At 41.7% G+C, this 26865-nt stretch overlaps 1 protein-coding gene across 1 annotated transcript; it reads left to right on the forward strand.

The window, feature by feature from the left end:
* METTL7B (methyltransferase like 7B) lies at positions 1-26690 on the forward strand. Its single transcript, XM_043967663.1, is given in 10 exon segments — positions 1-107; positions 21963-22048; positions 22051-22094; positions 22097-22139; positions 22142-22207; positions 22210-22244; positions 22246-22314; positions 22316-22444; positions 26060-26125; positions 26127-26690. Coding segments are annotated over 10 exon segments (1050 nt in total). The 3' UTR covers positions 26532-26690.
* Positions 26691-26865: the final 175 nt, after the last annotated feature.

Genomic DNA, 26865 nt, shown 5'->3' on the forward strand with positions numbered 1-26865 from the left:
ATGGTAAAAGAAATTCCACACCTTTCCATCGACATTCAAGCACATGCCATGGAGGAGGCCACAAAGCCAAGGATCCCTTTTTGGTTCCAACAGCAGTACTTCCTAGAGTAGGAAGAGTAGTACATCATGGCTGAGATCTGGAAGACTTTAGATTCAGACACACCAAGACTGAGGGAACAGGATGAGACATATTCTGATGGGACAGGGAGCCTCCCATGAGAAAATGATGGCAGAAACCCTGGATTGACCCAGGCAGACCTTGGATTCCCAAGGTTCTCAATCTCAGGTGGGGAAGAGACCTCCAAGGGCCATACAGGGAATTGTCTAGGGTTTACTCACAGAGCACCCAGACCAAGGTATACAGATCATGGAGAGAGCCCCCAGATCCCCTTTCCAGATAGGAAGAGAGTTTGGATGCCCAAAGAGACCCTTGACACAAGTGGGAAAAGACTTTCATTCATAGAGATCCCTTGGACCCAAGGGGAGGCTCAACAAAAAAACAGAAGATTCTAGATTTCAAACCCTGACTGGAAAGACCACCTCTACCCCATACCCATAAGAAAGTCATAACTGTCCTCCAACCTAAAAGGAGGCTGGACCAAGAGAAATTCAAGATTCACTGACAAAGACCTTAGACCAAGGTGGACCAGATGCTGGATTCACTCAGAGAGAGTCTAGACCCACAGTGTCCATATTAGCAAGAAGACAATTATAATATTAACGTATATAATATTATTATATTATATAATTTCTATTCTATTGTGATTATACAATGTACATCATTACAATATAATTATTTTAAAAATAAATAAGTCTATAGACTTATTCTCCAGCTAGGGAAAATCCCAGATCCCCTGTGCCATCTCGTTTGCCTATACTGGCACTGGTTTTGCTGGTAACCTCCCTTTCCTATTGCCTTCAAGGCTTCTGCCTGACTTCTGGTGCAAATATGGGGAGGAATATAATTTCTCATTGGATTTCTTGATCGTTATTTGGCCTGATGTGAACTTCAGTGTTTTGCTAAAAGAAGTATATGGGAGCTGCCTCCTAGGGAGAGGCATACCATCTAACAAGAAGAGGAAGCTCTCAATGAGTAGCCTCAACTGTTTTCAGTGAAGTATGAGGCAACTCCCTCAACTGAGAAAGTTACCTATTGTGTCTCTAGGTTTTATGAGTAGTCCACCAAGATTGAGTCTCTGCAGTGGGCACCACTGCATGCCTTGAATAAGCCTTTCTTTTTCTCTCCTGTGAAGGATATAAGCAAATTCTAGCCCCTCCTAAAGGAATACAACAGGTTATGTGTATAACACTTATCTCCCCAGATTTGCCAGTTTCTGGACTAAATATCAACCTCATGTGTGATACACTAAGAAATTTCTTGAGATAGAAATATTTAATCTTGGGATGAGATTATGATGGAACACTATTGTGCTATAAGAAATGATGAGCAGGAGGCTATCAGAAAAAACTGGAAAGACTTACATGAGCTGATGCAAAGTGAAATATACTGTATACAAAATAACAGCAATATTGTAAGATGATCTGCTGTGAATGACTTAGTTATTTTCAGCAATACAGTGATCCAAGACAACTCTGAAGGACTTATGAAAAATGCGATCCATCTACAGAGAAAGAACTGATGGTATCTGAATACAGATTGAAGCATAATTTTTGTTAGTTCCTTTTTCTAAAGTTTTTTTGGTCCATTTTCTTTCACAACCTGACTAATGTGGAAATGTTTTGCATGACTACATATGTATAACTTATATTAAATTGCTTGAGTTCTTAAGGGGAATGGGGAGAGAAGGAAGAAGAGAATTTGGAACACAAAGTTTTAAAAATCCATTTTTAAATTGTTTTTACATGTAATTCGGGGGAAAATAAAATTGTAAATAAATGGAAAAAATAACGTTAAAAAAAAAAGAAATAGGGGCAGCTAGGTGATGCAGCGGATAAAGAGCCGGCCTGAATTCAGGAGGATCTGAGTTCAAATCCAGCCTCAGGCACTTGGCATGTACTAGCTGCGTGACCCTGGGCATGTCCCTTAACCCTCATTGCCCTGCCCCCCGCCCAAAAAAATAATAAATTGTTGTGGCCCATCTCAAATTGACATATTCCAGTTAATGAGATCCGTTATGCACAAAGAAACCATGGAATACTTATTCATAGCCTGTGACTGGCCTATTATTAATGCAATGGGAATAAATGTAACTGTTAATTTTTTAAAGGTTCTTTAATAAGAAGTATTAGTGAACACTGTCTTCCCCACACAGCCAGGAAAATAGATTGGACTAAAACGCCTACAAACAACATAATGAACAACGCCTGAGGATTATTTAGAAAGACTGAAAAAGATTTTTGAATACCATTCAGACATTCAGCACCCTGTTGGACAAACTCCACATGCAGCCCTTGCTGCCTTTGGACAGGGATTAAACCCAAAGATATAACACATAAACTCCGGAATGAATCAATAGGCTGGAAATATAAAAACCTCATTACGGTCCTAGCACAAATGTCCAATTCTATAATGGTACCCCATCAAATCTGATGAAGCTGATCAAGTTGATGACCCTACAAGCTACAGGACAACCACAATGTAAAAGTGATAGCCTCTGCAGCCAGAGAAGCAGCACAAGACTCCATAAGCACATGAAACCCCACATGTCTTATCCTGACTTGGTGCATGTCCAAATCACGTAACATAAAAGCCACCTACTTGCTTCTGGGATAAGACATTCTGAGTTCCCCTACCACATGAATAGAAATAGCCTTTTTCTATTCATTGGCTATGTAGCTAGAATAGGTAACATCTTCAAAAACTGTCAAACTGGGGCAGCTAGGTGGCACAGTGGATAAAGCACTGGCCCTGGATTCAGGAGGACCTGAGTTCAAATCTGACCTCAGACACTTGACACTTAACTAGCTGTGTGACCCTGGGCAAGTTACTTAACCCTCACTGCCCCACAAAAAAAAAATTAAAATTAAAATTTTTAAAGCATTTATTTAAAAAAAAAAAGTTAAGCTAGGGTTCAGGGAATCCCTAACAATTGGAGGAACACCATCAGTAGTGACTAGAGCCAATGACAGGAACTAGAGCTCCTCAACCCCCTCCCCTTAAAGGTACTGGAGAACTCTGAAAAAGGAGGGAAATGTAACCCATCTTGCATTCAAGCAACAGGGGACAGAGCAATAACTGTGAAAGATAGCTGTTCCATGGCACTGCCAGCCCTTATATGCAGCAGTTATAACAAACAGTGTTGGGGCAGCTAGGTGGCAAAGTGGATAAAGCATTGGCTTTGGATTCAGGAGGACCTGAGTTCAAATCCAGCCTCAGACACTTGACACTTACTAGTTGTGTGACCGTGGGCAAGTCACTTAATCCTCATTGCCTCGCCAAAAAAAAAAAAGTGCTGTTTAACAAACAGTGTCACTGTCAAAAATCAGAAGGATGCTGGAGAGTTGAGTGCCTTTACCATCCCAGGATGCATTCCACCCTGTCCAACCTCCTACTCCTAATCTTAAATCCCCAGTTAAAGGACCTACAGGATTATGATGTCACCATGCCCACATTCACTGTAAACCCATCTGGTCCCCATCTAACTTCCTTCATTGCTGGGAAAATTTTCCCTTTCTTAATTGTTACCAGAGCCTCCCACTCAACTCTACGGGCTTCTGAATTTTTTTTTTTGCAGACACCCCCAGAGATTATAAATATTGTGGGAATAGGAAAGCAACCTATTCCCCATCCTGTTTCCATTCCTACATCAGTTTCACAAACATGCCTTACTACTTAGTCCATGTAGCCTAGCAAACATACTGGTAAGAGATTTGTTGCATAAGGTGGAATTCATAATTTATGCACAAGAAGTGGAAATATTGACACCCTTGACTTATGAGGCCACTAGTGTTGATCCTTCATCATTGTAGGAAGATACTGTGACTTCAGTTTTGGGTCACACATGCAAATAAAGTTGGTTCTATCCTTACTGTTAAGCTAGTTCACATCAGACTGAACCCAGACAAATCACTTCCTTGTGTTCTGAAGTATACTATTTCCAAAGAAGGCAAGGAGGACATTCAGCCAGTTATTACTTCCCTCATTAAATGCAGGTTTTGTTCCCAGTGGTTCCCAATACAGTGCACTTAATGTTATTGCTAGAAGAGATAACAAGCTATAAAGGCTTCTGTCTTGCCCAGTGGTCCCTAAACCTTTCCTCTACTATTAGTAGCATTATCCTCCTCCACCCATGCCATTCATTGCACAGCAGCTGATTTCTATTCTGCCTTTTCTGTTATTCGGTACTTCCTGAGAGCCAATTTCTGTTCCTATTTAGCTTCCAAGGACTCTGATGTAGGTTAACTAAGCTTCTCCAGAACTGTATAGAATGTCCCATTCTGTTTTCCTAGTCCTCAAAAAAAAAAAAAAACCTCCATTCCATTATGCTCCCTGATAGGCTCATGCTTGTCCAGTACCCATTGATAGCCCCCACTACCCTGTAAGTGTACAAGCAGGATACCCTTCTCTTCCTCAAGGGCTTCAGACATTGGGAAACATAAAGCTTGTAAAAACAAGCAATGATTCTGCCTTCCTACATCTCTAATGTGGCACAGACATGTAGCATAGGGGTGTGGTTGTGTGACCCAAAGGGAGGCAGAATATTTAGCTTCTTCTCCCAACCTTCTTCAAGGGAGACTTTAATTCTAGCCAGGAGGGAAAGTAGGAGGTTGGGGCCAGAAGCCACTCTGATCTCAGGGAGATGCGAAATTCTATTTATCCATTCCCTTAAATATTACTAGTCAAGGGAATGTGAATTCCAGGTTCAAACTAACTTCCAATCACTGTTTCATTAATGGAAGAAATTAAGACCCCAAGATTTAGATCCAAAACCTGACCCTTTTCTCAGCAAATACCAGTTCCACAATGAACACACATAGAGAAATTAACAAAGAAACCCATTTATCCAATTCCATAGCAAAAAAGAAATCAGAGAAAGTATACATAGGAGAATATACACCAGACAATACAAAGTGAAAGCACTCTCCCATTGAGAGTGAGACAACTCAGCTCAACCAAGCCCTAGACCTTACCAAGGGGAAGTTCCACAAAAGTCTCTGTTGTAGTAAGCTGAGAGTGGGAACAGGATAGAGACTGAAATCTCCTCTCATGTTTTTTGTTTGTTTGTTTGTTTGTTTTTGCAGGGCAATGGGGGTTAAGTGACTTGCCCAGGGTCACACAGCTAGTAAGTGTCAAGTGTCTGAGGCCAGATTTGAACTCAGGTACTCCTGAATCCAGCACCAGTGCTTTATCCACTGCACCACCTAGCTGCCCCCTATCTCCTCTCATGTTGACTTCTTCCCAAAGACTTCAGAACCTTAATTAGAGTTGGTGCTTTCCATCTTCGCTCTTGAAGGTGGAAGCCAGAAATACCCGAAGTGACTGCAGAACCAGAAGAGACTCAAAGCAAGCTCAAAAAAGGTCTGAAGGGAGCATAACTCTCCTCTCTCCCCTCCCTCCAATTCTTCCCTGCAGTCACAGGACATTGATCTCCACAAATAAGGAGAGAGTCCCATACCAAAAAGTATTGGGACTGGGATTACACTTCTTTGGGCCTTGATGTGTCAGCCAGAAAAAGGCACCTCTCTAACTGAGTTCAGGCTGACTTTAAAGTTCCCTGTCCCACTATCAGGATAATCATGATGATCATCACCATCATCATGATAGCTAGTATTTATATTGAACTTTAAGTTTTGCAAAGCGTCTTACATATATTATCTCATTTTATCCTCACAACAAACCTGAGGGATAGGTAATCTTACCCTCAATTTACAGCTGAGAAAACTGAGTCACACAGCTAGTAATCATTACTTGAACTCAGGCCTTCCTAACTAAGAAAGTACTAACAGGGCAGCAACTTCAACAGATCTGAGACAGGGAAGGAAACTGGCTGCCACAAGTTCTAAAGCACAGCCAAAATGGGCAATGGGTTGGCAAATATGACCTTGGGTCAGGACATTTTGGGAAACACCATCCTTTTCATGACAAAACAAGGTGAAAGGTCTTTTATAGTTGGGAAGATTGAGGCCAGGGCAAAAGTTTATTTCCAAGTGGTAAGTGCTGCCTCAATTTACTAGGACTAAAGTAAATACTAAGGAATGATGTCATGAGTGAGGTCCTTTAAGGGTTTAAATAAGGCTGCCTATCTCTCGATCCAACCATCAGCGAAAGCTAGCTTCATCCCCTAAGTCTTCATATCTGTAGCCAGGTAGCGTGGTAGATAGAGCACTAGACCTAGAGACAGGAAGACCTGAATTCAAATTTGGCCTCAGATACTTACTAGCTGTGTGACCCTGGGCAAGTCACTTAACCTCTGTTTGCCTCATCTGTAAAATGAGCTGGAGAAGGAAATGGCAAACCACTCCAGTATCTCTGCCAAGAAAACCCTAAATGAGGTCACAAAGAGTTGGACACAACTGAAAAAAAAATAATTGAGCAACAACAAAGAGACTACTTCATCCCATTGCTCAGCAAATCTGCTCAATAGCTCACATAAACAAATGGGCTATGGTTACTGTAGTGTGGAAAAACTACCAAATTTTCCCTCTCTGGAACAAGCAGACATGCAAACTCACCTCAAATGACCTAATGTTCTTCCTATTCTTCCCATTTACATGACATACATTGTAAATGTGAAAGGATGGCCTTATGTACCAAATGAAATTCTCATGACATCCTCAAAACAAGTTCCAGGTAGACTGCCATATGTCCCATTCCAGCACAGATCTCTAGATAAATGAAGCCGTGCCCAATTATTGCAAAACACCAGTGAAATGTGTTGAGTCTATTCCCCAAGAGGTTTCAGAAAGACAACCAGGATCCTAGATTGAGAGCTGGAAGGGATCTGAGATCACCTGGTCCAGCACCCTCATTTTATACAACCTCCCGAGGTTCCTTGATCAATAGAATGCTCAGAATTAACTGGAAGGGTCTGTTCCAGATCTTGCTGATCACCAAGACCACAGTCCATTGCCAAGGTCATCAGACTTGGATTCTATGATACCTCAAAAAGATTACTCCACCTTCAGACATCGATGTCCCTGCACCTTTCCCTATACCACAGTGCCACCTTGTGGACAAAGGAGGGGAAACCCTGAACAGCCAGTCTAGCCGGCCTCCCTATCCCTTAACCTTAACCAAAGATACTTGTTTGTCAGGAAAGAGTATTATCATTCCTAACTACATTATTATTACCTACTGTGGTTTTAGCAGTGCTCAGTCTCTAGATCAGAGAGATTAAAAAGTGATCTCCCCTGACTCATGGAAACTTTATGATAATTATTCTATACAAAAGGGTGGGGGCCACAGTTCCTTTCAGATTTTGCCTTTTTCAGCCCTTAAGTGTCAATATTTGCATATCCTGCAGGCTTGGCTTTTTAATGGCCTCCAAGAGTATGGCCATTTTGCAGCTACCCAGTGCCAAACTTCCCTTCCAATTCTACCTGAGAGGGGGCAGGTAGGTGGCACAGTGGACAAAGCACTGACCCTGGATTCAGGACGACCTGAGTTCAAATCTGGCCTCAGACACTTGATGCTTACTAGCTGTGTGACCCGGGCAAGTCACTTAACCCTCACTGCCCCACATAAAAAAAAATTCTATCTGAAAATTGAACATTCTGTACTTTGTTAATATATTCAAACCCAGTTATTTCTGTTACCTATCCATTACTTTCTGTGATTATATCAGCTGAGTAGAGCAGAGAACTCACCACCACCACCACTACACAAATTTAGCAAGCATATTAATAAATCACCCTAAGGTAATACAAGATCTCTGATGAGAGCAAAGACCCAACAAATCAGGAAGGGAAGGGTTAAGCCAGAGGGCAGTAGCTTACTGGGACAGTTCTGCTCTTTGTTCTAAATGCTTGTCAATTGGCTCCCATCTGGAAAGAGGAAGTCTGGTCCTATAAATCATAATTTCTCTGAGGCTGTTTCCCCAACTGTTTGTTTTTTTTTAAAAAGATAATATCTCTAGTAGGCAGCTAGGTGGCACAAAGCACTGAGCCTGGAGTCAGGAAGACCTGAGTTCAAACCTGGTCTTGGACACTTACTAGGTGTCCTGGGGAAGCCATTTAAACTATGTCTGCCTCAGTTTCCTTAACTGAAAAATGGGGATCACAATAGTACCTACCTTGAAGGGTTGCTACAGGATCAAAAAAATTTAGCAAAAATTTTAGTACATAGCTGTATGACCCTGGGCAAGTCACTTAACCTTCATCGCCCCACCAAAAAAAAAGTACACAATAAATAGTATGGGGCAGGTAGGTGGCACAGTGGATAAAGCACTGGCCCTAAATTCAGGAGGACCCGAGTTCAAATCCAGCCCCAGACACTTGACACTTACTAGCTGTGTGACCCTGGGCAAGTCACTTAACCCTCATTGCCCCACCCAAAAAAAAGTACTTAATAAATGCTTGTTTCTAGGACTTCTGGGTCATGTGAGCAATGAGTTGGAGGACTACACATTTCCTCTGATCTCCCTGACCTCTCAAATCTCTCCAAAAAACAAAAATAGAAAAATTATGTATCAATGATAAAGCAACTTCAGCTATCTCCATGGTCTAGAACACCCAGAATCCAAAAGAAGATTAAAATGTGCACACGAGTGAACACACATACACACACACACACACACACACACACACACAGAGACACTCATGAATTAAAACTCATTGACCCTGAACTTTCTCAGCAGCCCTCCATCCCCCACATCAGATGCTACCCACAGCTAGGCTGTACTAACAGACCCAAGGATTGGACACAGGCTTACAGCAAAACACATCCCCATATCCCAGTGTCCCTCCCTCTTTCCAGTGCTGTGGAGGCTCCAAGCTGAAGAAATTTGCCCTGGGATGTGCTGGCCTTAGCCCTCCAGGAGCAATAGCCTATCAGAGGCCACAACCATGAAGTACCAACAGAACAAGGTGTGAGGCAAGACAACCCTCTGGCACCGGCCCTTCAAAGATCTTAAGTGACAGAAAAGAGAACTAAGGGACAGAAGGAACAGGACAAAATACTTAGGAGGTGGGGCTGGGTGCTGTATAGTACAGCATCCAGCTGAGGAGGGTTCTGACCCCCAAAAAATCACTTGAGGGCAGGCTGAGATGTTTTGAGATCCAGCTACAGAATGGACAGAGTCACAAAGTGAATAGAGAAACATTAGAAGAAGAAAAAAAAAAAGGATTGATATTGCCAAAGATCTCAGGAAGAAGACCTTGAATATAAGCAGATAAGTCAATGGGAAAAACATTAACCACAGGAGGAAATATGGCCTCCAGATCTAGTAAATGAGTTCAAGCATCTGTGAATAAATACTGGAAAAACAAAGAAAAATGACCAAACACTTCATGAAACAGAAGACCCAGTAGAAAGTGAGTAGCAAATGGAACTTCAGGACTCTGTTCCTTGGTGGTTCAAGAAAGAAATTGGAATTATGAGAGCAGAATTTATGACCTGCACAGAAAATAATGGGCAAAATAGGAAACCAGAAATCTGGAAATCAGGTCTCACTAAAGAAACAAAAGAGAGGACAAATGGGAATGCAAATACACAGAAATGAAGGACAATATTTAAGAAGAAACACAAAAAATGATAACATTAAATAAAAATATGCTCACTTTACAAACATAACATACTGATCTTGAAGACAGGATACATAGAAGCAGCCTAAGGATCATAAGTCTCCTAGAAGAATACACGACATATATATATATATATATATATATATATTTAACACCATAATGCAGGACAGAAGAGAATTGTCCAAAACTTCTGAACATAGAAAATGAAATACCAATTGAAAGAATTCACAGATCACCTCTAGGAGGAAAAAAAAATCCAAGGGTGCAAAGTCCAAGACACATAGTGGTTAATTTTGACAATTCAATTCAGAAATAAATTCTAAAAGTGATCAGGAGGAAGACCTTCAAACCCAAAGGAAAAGAAATTCAAATAATGCGACTTTTACACACATTAGGAAACAAAGGGGGAAATAGAATTATGTGTTCTGAAGAGCAGGGGAGCTCAGGATGCAGCCTGGTATGACTTACCCGAGAAATCGACCTTAAAATTCATCCAAAATAAAGGGGGGGGCAGCCAGGTGGCACTGTGAATAAAGCACTGGCCTTGGATTCAGGAGGACCTGAGTTCAAATCCAGCCTCAGACACTTGACACTTAATAGCTGTGCGACCCTGGGCAAGTCACTTAACCCTCATTGCCTGACCAAAAAAAAAAAAAAAAAAAAAAAGGTGGGCATTCAATAATAAAGAGGCTTTTGAAACATTCCTAGAAAGAAAACAAGAACTAAAGCAATTGTTTGCTTTTCATACACCCTAAGCTGCAGGAATGAATAAATGCATCAACCAAGGACAGCAACAGCAAGAGAGTAACAGTAAAGGGACCCATAAAAAGCTTCTTTTGGGGGCAGCTAGGTGGAACAGTGGATAGAGCACCAGCCCTGGAGTCAGGAGTACCAGAGTTCAAAGCCGGCCTCAGACACTTAACACTTACTAGCTGTGTGACTCTGGGCAAGTCACTTAACCCCAATTGCCTCACTAAAAAAAAATTTTTTAATTTTAAAAAGCTTCCTTCTAAATGTACACAAAAGAAACAAGAGTAAAGGTAATAACAAAGAAGCAGGCAGAGGGCATTATGGACAGAACCTGGTAACACTGTCTATAGGTGAATAAGTTTTGTTTTCTTGTGGGGCTCTTTTTGGTGGGACTACATTACAATGGGGGAAGTGGGAAATAAAAGAGGGAAATGGAGAGGAGCAGGAGGATAAAGAGAAATGTGTGATGTGCCCAGGTCAAATTGAGGGCTAGCAATGAGGGAAAGATGACCCCTGTGGTCTCAGAAAGAAAAGAGTTTATAAGAGAGTGGGGAGGGGAGGACTGAAAAGTTGTGGGGGGAGCCTTACTTTGGTGGTAGAAAGGGATTCCATTGATGAATGCTCCTATGAGTGAAGAGAGATGGTCTGTGAAGGGAGATGGGGACCTTCTACTGGGGATAGACTGAAGAATTTGGTGCTTGAAAGATCTACTCATCCAGTAAATGCTTGTTCCATTTCCCTTTCTAGTCCAGGGGTTCCCAACCTAGAGTACACATACCCCCAAGGGTGTATGAGAAGCTTGTTAACGGGAATATTTGGCAAATAACTATATTGTTCCATTGAAATTACTCTCATTTTACTTCTTATGTAAATGTTCATGGTAAATTTTAGAATTTCTAGACTCTAGAAAGAAATTCTAGCATTTATTCTAAAATAAATGTTAGAGGGCAGCTAGGTGGTGCAGTGGGTAGAGCAGTAGCCCTGGATTCAGGAGGACCTGAGTTCAAATCTGGCCTCAGACATTTGACACTAGCTGTGTGACCCTGGGCAAGCCACTTAAACTTTATTGGCCCCGGGGGAAAAAAGAGTAAATAAAATTAATGTTAGGTTTTTATTTTAATATTAAATTTTGGATCTAGAAAAGTATACTGAAAGTCAACAGGTATAGGGACCAAAAAAAGATTTTTGTTAGCATCAAATGGTATTCATAGCTTGCCTTGTTTGGAGCAGAGAGATTTAGGGGAGGGACTGACCTTGATTTCCAAACAGGAAGGGGAGATTCAAGCCAAGTAAACAGGGAAGGATTTGTTGGTCTCTGTGGGAGCAAGTAGCACGTTGAGGGATAAAGTGTGAGAGAGCCTATCAGAAGATATGGATTGACCCTGTGCTAACCAGAGCAACCTCCACAGAGATCCATAGATCTGAGGCAGTGCAAGCCAGTGCAATGGACCTCAGTAATTCCAGAGTCTCAATTAATCCCTAGCAAAGCCTCTTTCCCCACTTCCAGCTAGCCAAGTGTGCTAGTTTCTGTTCTGTATCTATTGTTTTCAACTTATATCTTATTTATGTAAATGGTTATAGAGAGTCAACCAAACCTCACTTTCTACTTGACTACTATATTCATTCCACTCATCCTGAGTTCTACTGTGATAAAAAAAAAAAGTATGTTTGGGTATTTCCTCATTAAGTATTAATTTACCTCACATTAATTAATCAGTTAAACTCAGTGCCCCCACTCCAGTTTATCAAATATTATTTAATAAACTAGAAAAACTTCTTTGGCCATAAACAGTTCCTTGTATCTATATATCAAAATCTCTAATTTCCTAGGATTAAATCAATATTAAAGTTGCTATTTATACAATCCATTAACAAGGTAACAAATAATACTTCAAACACAAAATAATTATTTAAAATATTTAATTGCAAGCAATATCACTCTGTGATATTGAAACTTCTGATGATTCTCCTTTCTTCTGAAAATGTGGCCCATCAATTTAATTAACTCAGGACACCAAACAAAATCTTTTCTTAAAAATTCTCTTCATCTTCTTCACAAGATAAAGGTTAAAACAGTTTCGTGAAGAAAGTCTCTTCTCTATCTTCTACAATCTCTCTTAAACTATCTCCATTAACTTCTCTTCTCAGTCTCTCAAAAATTGCCACGGCAGAACTCTTACAGAATTCTCTTTATACTGTTTCTTCATAAAATGAAAGTTAAGATTGGCTACAGTGGTGAATACCTGTAATACCATAGAGTCTCAGGCTGATGGATCACTTGAACTCAGGATTTCTGAGTTGTAGTGGGGTTAAAAGTTGATATGTCTACACTAAGACTGGCAATTTGATGACCCCCAAAGAGTTTCTGCTTTCAATAGCAGTTAAAAAGGAAATTGTATGGGGGCAGCTAGGTGACGCAGTGAATAGAGCACTGGCCCTGGATTCAGGAGGACCTGAGTTCAAATCTGGCCTCAGACACTTAACACTTACTAGCTGTGTGACCCTAGGCAAGTCACTTAACCCCAATTGCCTCACCAAAAAAAAAAAAAAAAAAAGAAATTGTATGTAATTATTACTCTTAAATTATTGCTTTGATACTTTTGTAGATCTTTTATTTTATGAGTCAGTCACTAAGCATTTATTAACCACCTTCTATGTGCTTCTATGCTAAGCCCTGAGGATTCCAAGAAAGGTAAAAGACAGTTCCTGACTTCAAGGAGCTCACAGTCTAATGGGAGCACACAACATTGCAACAATTATGCACAAACAAACTATATACAGGATAAATTGGAACTAATCAACTGAGAGAAGGCATAAGAATTAAGGATCAGAAAAGGCTTCCTAGGGGGCAGCTAGGTGGCACAGTGGATAAAGTACCGGCCCTGGATTCAGGAGGACCTGAATTCAAATCCGGCCTCAGACACTTAACACTTACTAGCTGTGTGATCCTGGGCAAGTCACTTAACCACAATTGCCTTAAAAAAAATGACTGCAATGATAAAAATGCAAAGAACTCTAAAATAAAGCTGAATATTATAAAAAGAAAAAAAAGAAAAAGAAAAGGCTTCCTATAATGGTGGGATTTTAGCTGGAACTTGGAAGAAACCAGGGAAGAGACCTGTCAAGAGAGAGAGGAAAAGAAAGAATTCTAGGCATGTAAGGCAGTCAATGAAAACGTCTGGAGTAAAGAATTGGAATGTCTTGTTGGAGGAACAACACAAAGCCAGTACCACTTGATCAAAGATGATGTGGGGGCTGGGGGGAAGGATAAGAAGATGTAAGAAGGCTTGGGGGGGGGAGAGGTTTAGGAAAAGCTTTGAATGCCAAACAGAGAATTTTATTTTTGATCTGGGAAGTGATAGGGAGATACTGAAGTTTATTGAGTAGGTGGTTGACAAGATCAGACCTTGCTTTAAGAAGATAAATAAGAGTATTTTCTCTACTAGTAAAGAAAACAACTGGTCACCAGTTCAGGTCATAGATCCATGCCTTCTCCCTAATCATCACACTACTTTTAGACTGCCTATAAATGTTCATTTAATTATTGATGCTCTTAATTGTAAAAACCTTGTCCAATGACCAATGGGCTCCTAAAGGAACCAGACCACACTCATATCAACAGTCTTGCTATAAATGAAGCCATAGAAAAAAGAATATGTAAATATTTAATATATAAATAATATATAAAGAAGTTACAGCTAAGTGGAAGAAGGGTGAAATGTTTTATGAGCAAGGCTCTTCCTACACTCATGAATAAGGGTGAAGATCTGGAATTTCCATAAAGAAATCCATGGAACAGAGCCTGGAAACTAAGTCAATAAGGACTTTGATACCAGGTGACTTCAATACTAAGGTGTGCCCAGGGTAGAATGCCAAATAAAAGGGGAAAAAATATGGTTTGGGACTAAGAAAAGAAAGAATATAAAGACTGCATCAGGGGGCAGCTAGGTGGCACAGTGTATAAAGCACTGGCCCTGGATCCAGAAGGACCTGAATTCAAACCTGACCTCAGACACTTGACACTTACTAGCTGTGTGACCTTGGGCAAGTCACGTAACCCTCACTGCCCCACCAAAAAAAAAAAAGAAGAAGATTGCATCACTATTTTTTTTTGCAAGAATAGTAGGATAATACTGGATATGGAAGCACCAAACCACATCATTTTTAATTAAATTGACTCTATCTTAATCAACAGGAAATTACTAATTATTGCCACAGAAATCATTTCAAAATCAGCTGCTTGTGTTCAGCCAGACCATTTATTAAGGCAAAGGTTACTTCCTAAAGACAAGAAGGACCAGCATGGTTGAACTCCAACCAAATATATTTATACCAATTATTGACACTGAATAATAGGAAATGAATAAAAGTAAAGACCTTGATTCTGCCTGGCACACAGTAGGTGTTTAATAAATGCTTACTGATTGATCACCATTTCTTATAAAGGTCAAGCCTCAGTTGGGCTCTCACTCACAGGATCGTAGATTTAAAAGCTAAAAAGTACCCTAAAGATAATCTAACCTAACCCCTTCAATTGGTTTTACCCATTACTTTTTCTTTTTTTAAATTATTCTTTTTCTGAACTTAACAAACTCACAAAAAATGGGCATTTGCATAACCTCTTCATTTTAGATATAAAGCAATTGTGGCTGGGGCAGCTAGGTGGTGCAGTGGATAGAGCACTGTCCCTGGAGACAGGAGGACTTGAGTTCACATCCTGCTTCAGACACTTGACACTAGCTGTGTGACCTTGGGCAAGTCACTTAAACCCAATCGCCTCACCAAAATTAATTAATTAATTAATTAATTAAGCCATTGTGGCCAAGGGAAGCTGAGTGACTTGCCCAGGGTCATATAATTAGGAACCAGAAGAATAGGAATTCAAATCTATATTTTCTGACTTATTCTTTCTTGATTGACTGTTATACAATCCTTGGCTGCTATTCCAAGCCTTGTCTTTTCTCCTCAAAACCCCATTACCACTCACATGCCTCCTACTTTTACAAGTATTAGTACAAGTACAAGTGAGAACTACTCACTTCCCTATCTTCCTTCCCTCTTTTTGAAAGGTCATTTTTCTCCTTGTGAAAACTAATGACACTACTTATGCCCTTGATTCCATCCATTCCTGTCTTCTCTGGAAACTTGCCCTTTCCACAATTATCATTCTCTTTCATCTTCAATCTCTAAATATCTTTATCTACAAATATGCTCCCATCCATATATAATACTGTCAACAGCATCCCCTTCTGGTTTGCTCCAGCTAAAGCCTACCCCATGGAATTCTAAACCTGATCCCTGATAATTCCAGGGAAACATGTTTCTCAACCCCGAAAAGCTTGTTATTTTTAGATTCTTGGTCCCCCACACTGTGAAAGCTGGAGATTGGGAGGAGATTGGGATTGTGTCAAAGCTGCATCAAAAAGGACTAACCACAAGGGGGCAGCTAGGTGGCGCAGTGGATAAAGCACCAGCCCTGGATTCAGGAGGACCTGAGTTCAAATCAGGTCTCAGATACTTGACACTAGCTGTGTGACCATGGACAAGTCACTTAACCCTTGTTGCCCCACAAAAACAACCAAAAAAAAAAAAAAAGGACTGACCACTAAGCCAGAAGTAGCTCATTCACTTACAATGAGTAATCAAGGTGTTTCTCTCTCTCTCTCTCTGTCTCTCTCCCCCAACCTGACCCTGGCGAGTCACTTCTTTCTACCTAAGCAAACCTGAGACTGGGTCTTGAGCTGCTTCTCTTGGTTTGTTTCTTTCCTAAGTATAGATGACAGAACAGAAATCTTCAAATGGTGGATTCTTCCAGCCTTAGAGGCCATTTTATGAGTTAGAGAGGTTGGGAGGTCTTGAAGCCTAGGAGATCCTGTTTCTTCTTAGTTAAGATGACTACTAGCAGAATGAGCTCATTTCTGATCTGGCTCACCAGAAGACATGGATCTGTAGGGATTTGTTTAGCTAGTGCAAGAATATGAGGACATGGGGCAGCTAGATGGCGCAGTGGTTAAAGCACCGGCCCTGGATTCAGGAGTACCTGAGTTCAAATCCGGCCTCAGACACTTGACACTTACTAGCTGTGTGACCCTGGGCAAGTCACTTAACCCCAATTGCCTCACTAATAAAAAAAATTAAATTAAATTAAAAAAAAAAAAGAATATGAGGACATAAGTAAACTAGCCAGCACACCTAGGCTAGAACAGGTGTGAAGTGGACATTGGACCCATCTAGTTTTGGGGGTTTTTTTGTTTTTTTGTTTTTTGCAGGGCAATGAGGGTTAAGTGACTTGCCCAGGGTCACACAGCTAGTAAGTGTCAAGTGTCTGAGGCCAGATTTGAACTCAGGTCCTCCTGAATCCAGGGCCGGTGCTTTATCCACTGCTCCACCTAGCTGCCCTGGACCCATCTAGTTTTAATCATTTCAATTCTCCAGTTAAGATGAAGGCGAAATGTTGATTCAGCAGTCACACAAAATGCTTCATGTTTTTGGTGTTTTACGTATCTACTTCCTGAGAGAATATAATAATAGTTATAAGTTATTACTGCTGCTTATTTAGGTACCCTCCACCTACAGGAACACTGCTCACTTGTTCAGGAGCTCATAAAATATCTCAATATTCCCCTAATTAATTTTCTTAAACAAAGCATCACCCTTAGTTACTCTCAGATTCAGCATTTTTTCCCTTGAGTGAAAACAATTTAAACAGCTCAAGCCACAAGAAAAGCCTAAATATCCAATAACACAAGTTTCCCATTATAAAAAGAGCTACTATAAATATTTTTGTACAAATGGACTAAAGAAAAAGGGAAAGGAACCATATGTACTATAACATATACAGAAGCTCTTTCTGTACGGCCAAAGAACTGGAAACTAAGGGGCTGCCTATCACTTGGGAAGTAACTGAACAAATTGTGATATATGATAGTTGCAATGTAATTACTGCATCATAAGAAATTATAAAAGGAGCCTTTCAGAGAAAACTGAAAAGAGGAATAGAAACTGATAAAGTAAGCTGAACCCAGGGAACAATTTGTACAATAACTACAACGTAAATGAAAATTCTGAGAACTCTGGTCAATGAAATGACCATCCATGATTCCAGAGTATCAATGATGAGGAAGCATGCTACATACACATGCGCACATGCGTGCACACACACACAACACACACTCAAAAATGAATGCTTCAAATTATAGAGAACAAGGATGCTCGAAAGGATATAAGAAGTAATGTATAAGAGGCAGCTAGGTGGCACAGTGGATAAAGCACCAGCCCTGGATTCAGGAGGACCTGAGTTCAAATCTGACCTCAGATACTTGACGCTTACTAGCTGTGTGACCCTGGACAAGTCACTTAACCCCAATGGCCTCAACAACAACAAAAAAGAAAAGAAAAGAATAAATATGAGAAAACACCCCAACCCCACTCCTGTGAAAAAGTAGGAGGTCAGGAGTACCTGAGTTCAAATACAGCCTCAGACACTTAACACTTCCTAGCTGTGTGACCCTGGGCAAGTCACTTAACCCCAGTTGCCTCACTAAAAAAAAAAAAAAGAGTAGGAGGTCTAACAAGTAAGGTATATTGCATATATTTTCAGACTTTTTACAGTTATTGATAAATTATGTTGATTTTTTGTCCTCTTTTGTCTTTAAAAATATATGTTTGTTATATGGACTAGCTCTCTGGGAGAAGGAGGTAGAATGATACTGGGAGAAATTATAGGGTCAAAAAAAAATAAAAATTATTTTTAAAAGCTTAATTCCTCTTCAATACAGAATATATTACTATATATGCTTATACACATAAATATACACATACCTACATATATACATATATATGTGTATTTATATAACTAAAGATATGTGTGTGGAAAGAGAGAGAGAGAGAGAGAGAGAGAGATCTCAGGATGTGGGGCCCAGTCATTTCGCAATCATAGTCCAGTGGGTAAATCCAGCATATGGCAGCAGGCTGCCTCTGGTGCCTTTCCCAGGAGACCTGAAAGACAAAATGAAGAGCAGCTGACAGCTGTCACCACAATCATCATCCTGATCCAGATGGATGAACTACTGAGGATAATAAGGGAGAGGTAGAGAGGAATCACTCTACAAATGAGAACATAAGTAAACTAGGCAGCACACCTAGGCTAGCACAGGTGTGAAATGGACGTTGGACCCATACCCTTTTCATCATTTCAGTTCTCTAGGCGGGAGAGAATTGAAGCCAGAATTTGATAAGGTGCCAATTTCCATACTTAAAAGTTAAATAACTGGCTTTCAAGCATAGAAATGACCAAGATACACAGAGAAAAATGTGCTGAGTCCCTCTGAGACTGAGCCAATAATTTGAGACAAAGAAAATAAGCTTTATCTAAGTACCAGCCAAGTACACCCAAGGAGTGTGATAGACTACTAACCCACATATAAAGGGTGAGAGGTGTGGAAAAGCTATAGAAATAGAGCTGCCAGGGTTTAATAAAAGACCGATGCCGGACAAAAACAATTCTATGTTTCTGGACCTTATTTTGTATTTTCCCCCATAGTTCCCTAGTGTGACCTTGTTACTACTACTACTACTTGTTACTTACTAGTTACTACTTGTTAGTTCCCATATGTGACATTAGCAGCTGAGTTAAATTCATGGACACAAGAATAGTGAATGTTTGTGGTGCATTCTCTTGCGGTATTGCCTCATATTTGCTAACATAGGCCTTTTTTTTTTTAAGTCAACAGGTTTGAATTAGCTTGGAGTAAAATATCTAATTCTCCAACTGGAACTCTACTCAAAGTGTTCCCCTTGGCCTGCCATGTTTACAAACTGTCTAGTCTCTTATCAGCAGGCTAAAACCACGAACAACCCCAGAAGTCTTTCCTCACTCCCAATATGGCATCTCATTGTCATTTCCACCCCACCCCCATTCCCAGGTTCCTGTATAATCTAAGAGGTGAAATGTTGATTAAATATTAAACTATGACATCTGCTATTTGTGGTTTAGGCTCATTGCCCCAACCCTTAAGAATATTTTACTCTCCCAGGTCTCTTCTCTCATCACCCATAGACACAGACACATGGGATGTTGTTATCACATTGTATTTAATAAAATGAAATGAAAAATGCAAAAGACAATATAAACTCTTCCTTTCATACTTTGTCCTTTTTAGGCTTTTTTGTTTTGACGGGGCAATCGGGGTTAAGTGACGTGCCCAGGGTCACAAAGCTAGTAAGTGTTAAGTGTCTGAGGTCGGATTTGAACTCAGGTCCTCCTGAATCCAGGGCCAGTGCTCTATCCACTGAGCCACCTAGCTGCCCCCTTTTTAGGTTTTTGATGTGGATGGAGAATTCCTGTAAAGAAATTCACTAGGTTCATCAACTCTTTGGTTGACTCACCAAAAACTGTGGGGACCAAATTTTAATTGGGAGTGCTAGCTCACCGCAATATTGGGGCAAGGAAGGAGACCGGCCAGCCTCCCTCAAAACAGAACAAGATTTATTTTAACAAGAACGAACTTTAAAAAAAACACAAACAGGATCAGTAATGAGATCAGGGAAAGGACAAGGAAATGGGGAAAAGGGAAAATTATAATACCTGAAAAAATACCACCGCCCAGGAATCAGCTGAAAATACACCGCAGAACGCCTGTCGCTTTCCAGCTTCCCACCTAGAATGCCCAATTCTCCTCCCCCAAACCTAGAAACACCCACACAGTCCCAGCCAATAGGCATGGCCACTCTGACAGTCACATGACTGCCCTCACTAGGCTTCCAATCATTATAATTTTGCCAGGCCCATGATGACGTGAGGTGCCAGAAGGCCCTGGCAACGGCTACAACCAGTGGGTGGAGCACCGTGTAGTTTTGTGGAGCCCCAGACCAGTGCGGCAACTGAGGCATAAAAAACCTCAAATACACATTAATTCTTTACATGCCCCAATCACTCACATACCTGCTGTCCATAAAGAAGAAAGATTGGAAAGACATTCACTCCACCATTTTAGATTCACAGATTAAAGGAAGAAAGATGAAATACCCTATTCCTACTCCACCAACCACAAAATATGTACAACTATAAGATATGTAGTTGGGGCAGCTAGGTGGCGCAGTGGATAAAGCACCGGCCCTGAATTCAGGAGTACCTGAGTTCAAATCCGGCCTCAGACACTTAACACTTACTAGCTGTGTGACCCTGGGCAAGTCACTTAACCCCAATTGCCTCACTACTAAAAAAAAACAAAAAAAGATATGTAGTATCTGTGGGTCCTTAGCCAACTTTGAGCAATTCTAGTTGTGCTAATCAATGAAGTTAATATTTGTAAAGGCCCTTGGTAAGTGCCTGGCACATAGTAGGTGCTAGATAAAATGCTAATTCCCTCCCTTCCCCCCTTTGCTGCTTCATCTGGCTCTCACTGCTGTCACTCACAGGTCAGCCTCTGGCTGCTGTAAACATTCACTCACCATGTCATTCCTCACTTGTCATTGATGTTACTTCTCCTTGTCTCCCAAACCCTGTCAACTCCTCTCCAAAAGTTTGAATCAGAATGATGAAAGAGAGAAATGTGAAAGAGAAAACAAAGTACACATAGGAGTGATGGATTGATCAGGGTTGTTCAGCCACTCCTATTTGCCCCACACCTAACTACTTTTTTAATTATTTTTTCAATTGAGAATTATTCATTTTTTCTTCCTCCCATCTCCCCCTGAAAAAAAAAGAAAATCTTATAACAAACAGCAAAATAAACTCTCCCATTGTTGTTGTTGAGTTGTTTCAATCGTGTCTGACTCTTTTGTGATCCCATTAGGGGTTTCATTGGCAAAGATACTGGAGTAGTTTGCTATTCCTCTCTATCTCATTTGACAGATGAGGAAACTGAGGAAAAACCAGGGTTAAGTGACCTGCCCAGGGTCATCTACCTAGAAATGTCTAAGGCAAGATTTGAAATCAGGTCTTCCTGGGGCAGCTAGGTGGCACAGTGGATAGAGTACCAGCCCTGGATTCAGGAGGACCTGAGTTCAAATCCAACCTCAGACACTTGACACTTACTAGCTGTGTGACCCTGGGCAAGTCACTTAACCCCAATTGCCTCACCAAAAAAAGAGGGGGAAAAAAAAAGAAATCGGGTCTTCCTCACTCTAGGCCCCGCACTCTATCCACTGCACCACTCAGCTACCCTATAATGAATTTTAACTGAAATTTTAACAACTGTTTCTCACGAGCCAGTGTGAGCTGGCTCCATCACACCCTGACTCTAAATATCTGTATGACATCAGACCACTTAGCAGTATTCTAAACCTCAAACCAGGCCCCCTTCTCCTAGTGTGGAAAAGTATACTTTTTTTAAAAGGGGGAGGGCGGGAGTGGCTATTTCTTTCCAGAAGAATTCCCATAACATCCTCCCCCTCTTTCCCCGTCTCACTCTCACTACCCATTTAGTTCTGTTCTTTTAAGGGAAAAGTCCTGTAAACAGAGAGTAAAGTTCAAAATAGAATCAAATATTACAGAGGAGAGTTAGAAGTTTAAGTAGTGCAAGGAGAAAGAAGAAATCCAGTCAAAGAGTGACAGAGAACTCACACAGGAGCCTTCTATGGTTGTCCTGGTTTTTTGTTCTCCAGGTTGTCCTGTGTCTCCTAACTCTGCCTCACCTGCTTGCCCTGTTCGGCTACTGCAGCCCATGTGGAGTAAGTACTTCTATCTCATGTTGGTCCTCGACTCCCAGGAGAAAACCAGAAGATGAGGGGTCAGAAACGGGAGCTCTTAGCCAGATAAAGCAGCTGGCGGGAGCCTCTGGGAAGGTGACTTTTCTAGACCTTGGCTGCGGTACAGTGCCAACTTTGAGTTCTACCCGGCCAGCTGCAGGGGTCACCCTCGTAGAGCCCAACCCCCATAAAGGAGTATGGCCAAAAAACAAGCACCTTCAATGTGAAGAGTTTCTTAGTGGCTCCGGTGGAGGACCTGAGTCAAGTGGCTGATGGCTCCGTGGATGTGGGTACCCTGGTCCTGTGCTCATTCCAGAGCCCCAGGAGGCTCCTACAAAGAAATTCAGAGGGTGCTAAAACCGTGAGTATACTGGCTATGGGGATGGGTGAGGACAGGCGGTGGGTGATGGGAAAAGACTCCAAGACAGCAGAGGTACAGGGGGAATGAGGTCAATGCTCATAAAGACATTATTTCTTTTTCCTTTTTTTTTTTTTTTGCAGGGCAATGGGGTTAAAGTGACTTTACCCAGGGTCACCACAGCTAGTAAGTGTCAAGTTATCTGAGGCTGGATTTGAACTCAGGTCCTCCTGAATCCAGGGCGGTGCCTTATCCACTGTGCCACCTAGCTGCCTTCGTAAAGGTATTATTTCTAGAGATAATTGAATCAGAGGGCAGAGCCATCTTGGAGGAAGCAGATCATGGTAATTACCCAGTCCTGTGCTCTCGTGGGATCCTGGGGGTTTGAGGGGCCATAAACTACAAAGATGGGGGGTTGGGGGCCTTACCTGGTATTTTGAAAGACCTGAATATTTATAGGAGGTACAATTTTCCAGGGGTGCTGGGGTAAGACCCTAAGGAGTGAGCTAGGTGCCCTGATATCAACTTTTAGAAAATATTGGGCATGGGGCACATAGTCTGATGTGCTTAGGACCCACACCCTATTATCATAAAACATTAGATCTACAGCTAGAAGGGACCTTACAGGTCCTCAGGCCCAACTCTCATTTTATAGAAAGGGAAACCTATACAGAGAAATTAAATGACTTACTCCTAGTCAAGCCATGCTACTCATTGTCTCTCAGAAGGTCAGCAGGAACAAAGATGGGGGTGAGTCTGAGCGAAAAGGAACTCTTTGGTCCTCTGGAAATCCCCACTGCCCAGAGAGGGTTGCTACAACTTCTCTTTCCAGCTCCAATAACCCAAATCCCAGCTATGAGGGGACCAAACAGCTACACTGCTGAGAAGGGCTGGGAGTCACTCTGGGTGTGATCACAAGATTAAGTATCAGAGTTAGGGGGCAGCTAGGTGGCACAGTGGATAAGGCACCCGCCCTGGATTCAGAAGGACCTGAGTTCAAATCTGACCTCAGACACTTGACACTTACTAGCTGTGTGAGCCTGGGCAAGTCACTTAACCCTCACTGCCCTGCAAAAAAAAAAAGGTTAGACTTTTAAAAAATCTTATTGGTGAGTAAGTCAATCTCCTCATTTTATAGCTTGAGAATCAAAGTGACTTTCATCATCATCATAATAACTCATATTTAGAAGGAGATTTATGGTTTTCAGTGTTTTCCACACAACAATCCCATGAAATAGATTTAATAATATGGTGTCCATTTACAGACAGGGAAACTAAGTCTCAGAGGAGGTAATTTGTTTTGGTTACACAGGTAATAAGTGTCAGAGTCAGGACTCAAACACAGGCTTCCTGACTCTGTCCTGAGTTCTCTCCATACTCTGGGCAAGCCCCTGAGGAATCAGAGGAATTCCACTGTGGGTCCTAGGGACCAGACTCCACTGAGAACTGGAGAGAATTGTCACTGAACTAAAGTAGGAGGTAGAGGCAGAGGAAAGAAGAGAGGACATTCGGGTCCAGGGGTCTGTATGGAAGAAGCAGCACCTCAATAAACATAATAACTACAAACTAAAAAACTTAGCACCTCTGAATAACCTCTTGCATTTGTATAATCTTAGCCTTCCAAAGTATTTTGCTAAAGTATGATTTATTTGACTCTCCAACAGCCCGCAAAGCCGGTTAGAGCAGATGTTACTATCACAAAAATCTCAGCATTAGAAGGGAGTTTGAGGGGCGGCTAGGTGGCACAGTGGATAAAGCACCGGCCCTGGATTCAGGAGTACCTGAGTTCAAATCCGGCCTCAGACATTTGACACTTACTAGCTGTGTGACCCTGGGCAAGTCACTTAACCCCATTGCTCCACCAAAAAAAAAAAAAAAAAACAGAAGGGAGCTGAGCACTGTCTTGGTTTTCAACTAATCCTGGTTCCTTAGGTGTTTAGTAAACAAGATATGTTCAGGAAATAACCACACACTCCCTCCCCATCCAAGGCACGAATAACTTATAATATCCTCAACAAGTATTTATCCAGTTTTCTACTTGAAGACTTCCAGTGATGAAAAAACTCAGTAACTGTCAAGACAGTCCAAGTATTTGGGGAGAGTTCCTCCATTATTAGCAAAGTTCTTCCTTACACTCCACAATTTTCACCTTTTGGTATTACTTTGATCTTCTGAAGCCACACAAATTAAGCTGAATAATATTCACTTCATGTTCATGTAGTATTGTGAAGTTTGCAAAGTCCTTTCCCTCACAATAACCTGTAGGACATAGTATAAGCATTTTTATTCCTCTTTTACAGATAAGGAAAATTAGCCCCTGAGGAAGTGTCTTGCCACAGTCACACAAACTAATAAATTTCTGAGGCAGAATTTAACCTGCTAGGTGGCACAGTTGGATAGAGTGCTGTTGTCTGGATGAGTTCAAATCTGGCCTCAGACACTTACTAGTTGTATGCCCCTGGGCAAGTCACTTAACCCTGTTTGCCTCAGTTCCTCATCTGTCAATATGAGCAGGAGAAGGAAAAGCCAAACCACTACAGTATCTCTGCCAAGAAAATCCCAGATGGGAGCACAAAGGGTCAGACACAACTGAAAACAACTGAACATGCAAGGCTTAACAAGATATCCTGACCCCACTCTAGCAGTTTATCTCCTGTGCATTTCTACCTCTCTGATGTATCTTAGACAAGATGGCTCCTCAAATATTTGAAGACAGCTATCTTACCTTCCACCCACATACCACAAGTATCCCCTCCAGGTTAAGCATCCCTCTGGCCCAATTCCTTCAACTGATGTTCAAATGACAAGGTTTTGAATCCTTCCTAAAATGTGGATCTCAGAACTGAACACAATATACCACATGGGTGGAACCAGGGCAGAGCACAGACTATTATCTCAGCTATTCTCCTCAAACCCAACATACCATCTCCAGCCTCTGATCACCTCCACAAGCCCACCCCTCCCTCCCCCACCATGTTTGACCTTCTTTCCCACCTTCTCTTCCAAATCCCTATCATTCTCTGAGAATGACAAGGTACCCAGTTCTGGGCTGGCCATTTTTTCATAGTCCTCCTCCGATTCCCCCTCAATTCCTTCTCAGATTTTCCTAGAGCTCCTTGTCAGATCTCTCCCTTGATCCCCTCACCCCCTACCTTATATTTGCTCACCTGCCAACACATCATATGGGGCTGTTTTCATTGGCTCCTACCACTCAAGTACCTTGCACATGGTAGGCACTTGGTTTATATTTGAGGTATCTAAATTCTTAGATGTAAAACTCAGACATCAAGTGGTTAAGAAATTTACTCAAGTGAACTCAAAGCATAACCAAGACTACAAACTGAGACCTCTGACTTGGACAGAGGCAGGGGACCTTCCCACTATGTCCTCAGAAGTGCCCACCATTCAAATATTTGTAAATAACAAAGAGCAGAGACTTTGACTGAGGGGAAGAGGAGAGGGACTAGAAAGAATTAAAGTGGGGGGAAATTTCTGACTCTACTCTACCTTTCCCAAAGGTTATAGCCCTCAGTATAAAACACACCTGGGGTTGGGGAGGGGGATTTGAAAAAAGCCCACCCCTGAGTGACTTTGTAACTCTTCCCTTCCCCCACAAAGGGAGGCATCTTGTTTTGGGGGGAGCACTTGGCTGAGCCCCCCAAAAGTTGAACCTTGATGTGGCAGCACGGGGGACTCAGCCAAGCCCACCTGGAAGCACATTGGCAATGGCTGCTATCTCATCAGGGAGACCTGGAAAGAGCTGGAGAGAGCCAAGTTTTCTGAACTACAACTTGAATGGCAACCCCCTCCCATCAAGTGGCTACCAGTGGGTCCCCACATCATGGGACTGGGCACAAGACAATCAACTGGGCTTTTCTGTCCCTCTCTTTTCCTACCCCAGCCTGTTCTTTCTCTTACCGAGAGTACCCCGGGAAAGGAAATGCCTTTGACCTCTCTCATCTCTCCTGCTTCTCCTTCCTTAGTTGCTGCTATCTCACCAGGCCCCCTCTTCCTCTCGAACAGCCCCTCTCAACTATCCCTCCCTTGGCTCTACCACCAAACCTCTCCTCCTCTTGACCTGTTGTTTTAGGAATTGATTTCTGTATTCAAGTGTAGACTTCTCTATACATACCTCTCTCCTCTCCTCTCTCTTCCTCCTCTTTTCCTTTCTCTCCTCTTTCTCCTTAATTCCCCAGGCTGTTAATTCAGTCTTCCTTCCTCCCACTCAGGTTTCTTCTGCTCCCCCCAGCCCCAACTTTGCTCATGTCATCTCTCCCCTAGCTCCCTAAGAAAGCTAGTGTCCAGAAGTCACTGGATTGATCAGTCGATCCCATGCCACACCCAGGGTGGTATGGAAAATATAGGAGCAGAGAAGCGGACCAACAATATCAAGGGTAAGGGGCAAGTAAAAAGGCCCTTAGTGT

This window comes from Dromiciops gliroides, chromosome 5 (assembly GCF_019393635.1).
Source record: "Dromiciops gliroides isolate mDroGli1 chromosome 5, mDroGli1.pri, whole genome shotgun sequence".
Classification (NCBI taxonomy): Eukaryota; Metazoa; Chordata; class Mammalia; order Microbiotheria; family Microbiotheriidae; genus Dromiciops; species Dromiciops gliroides.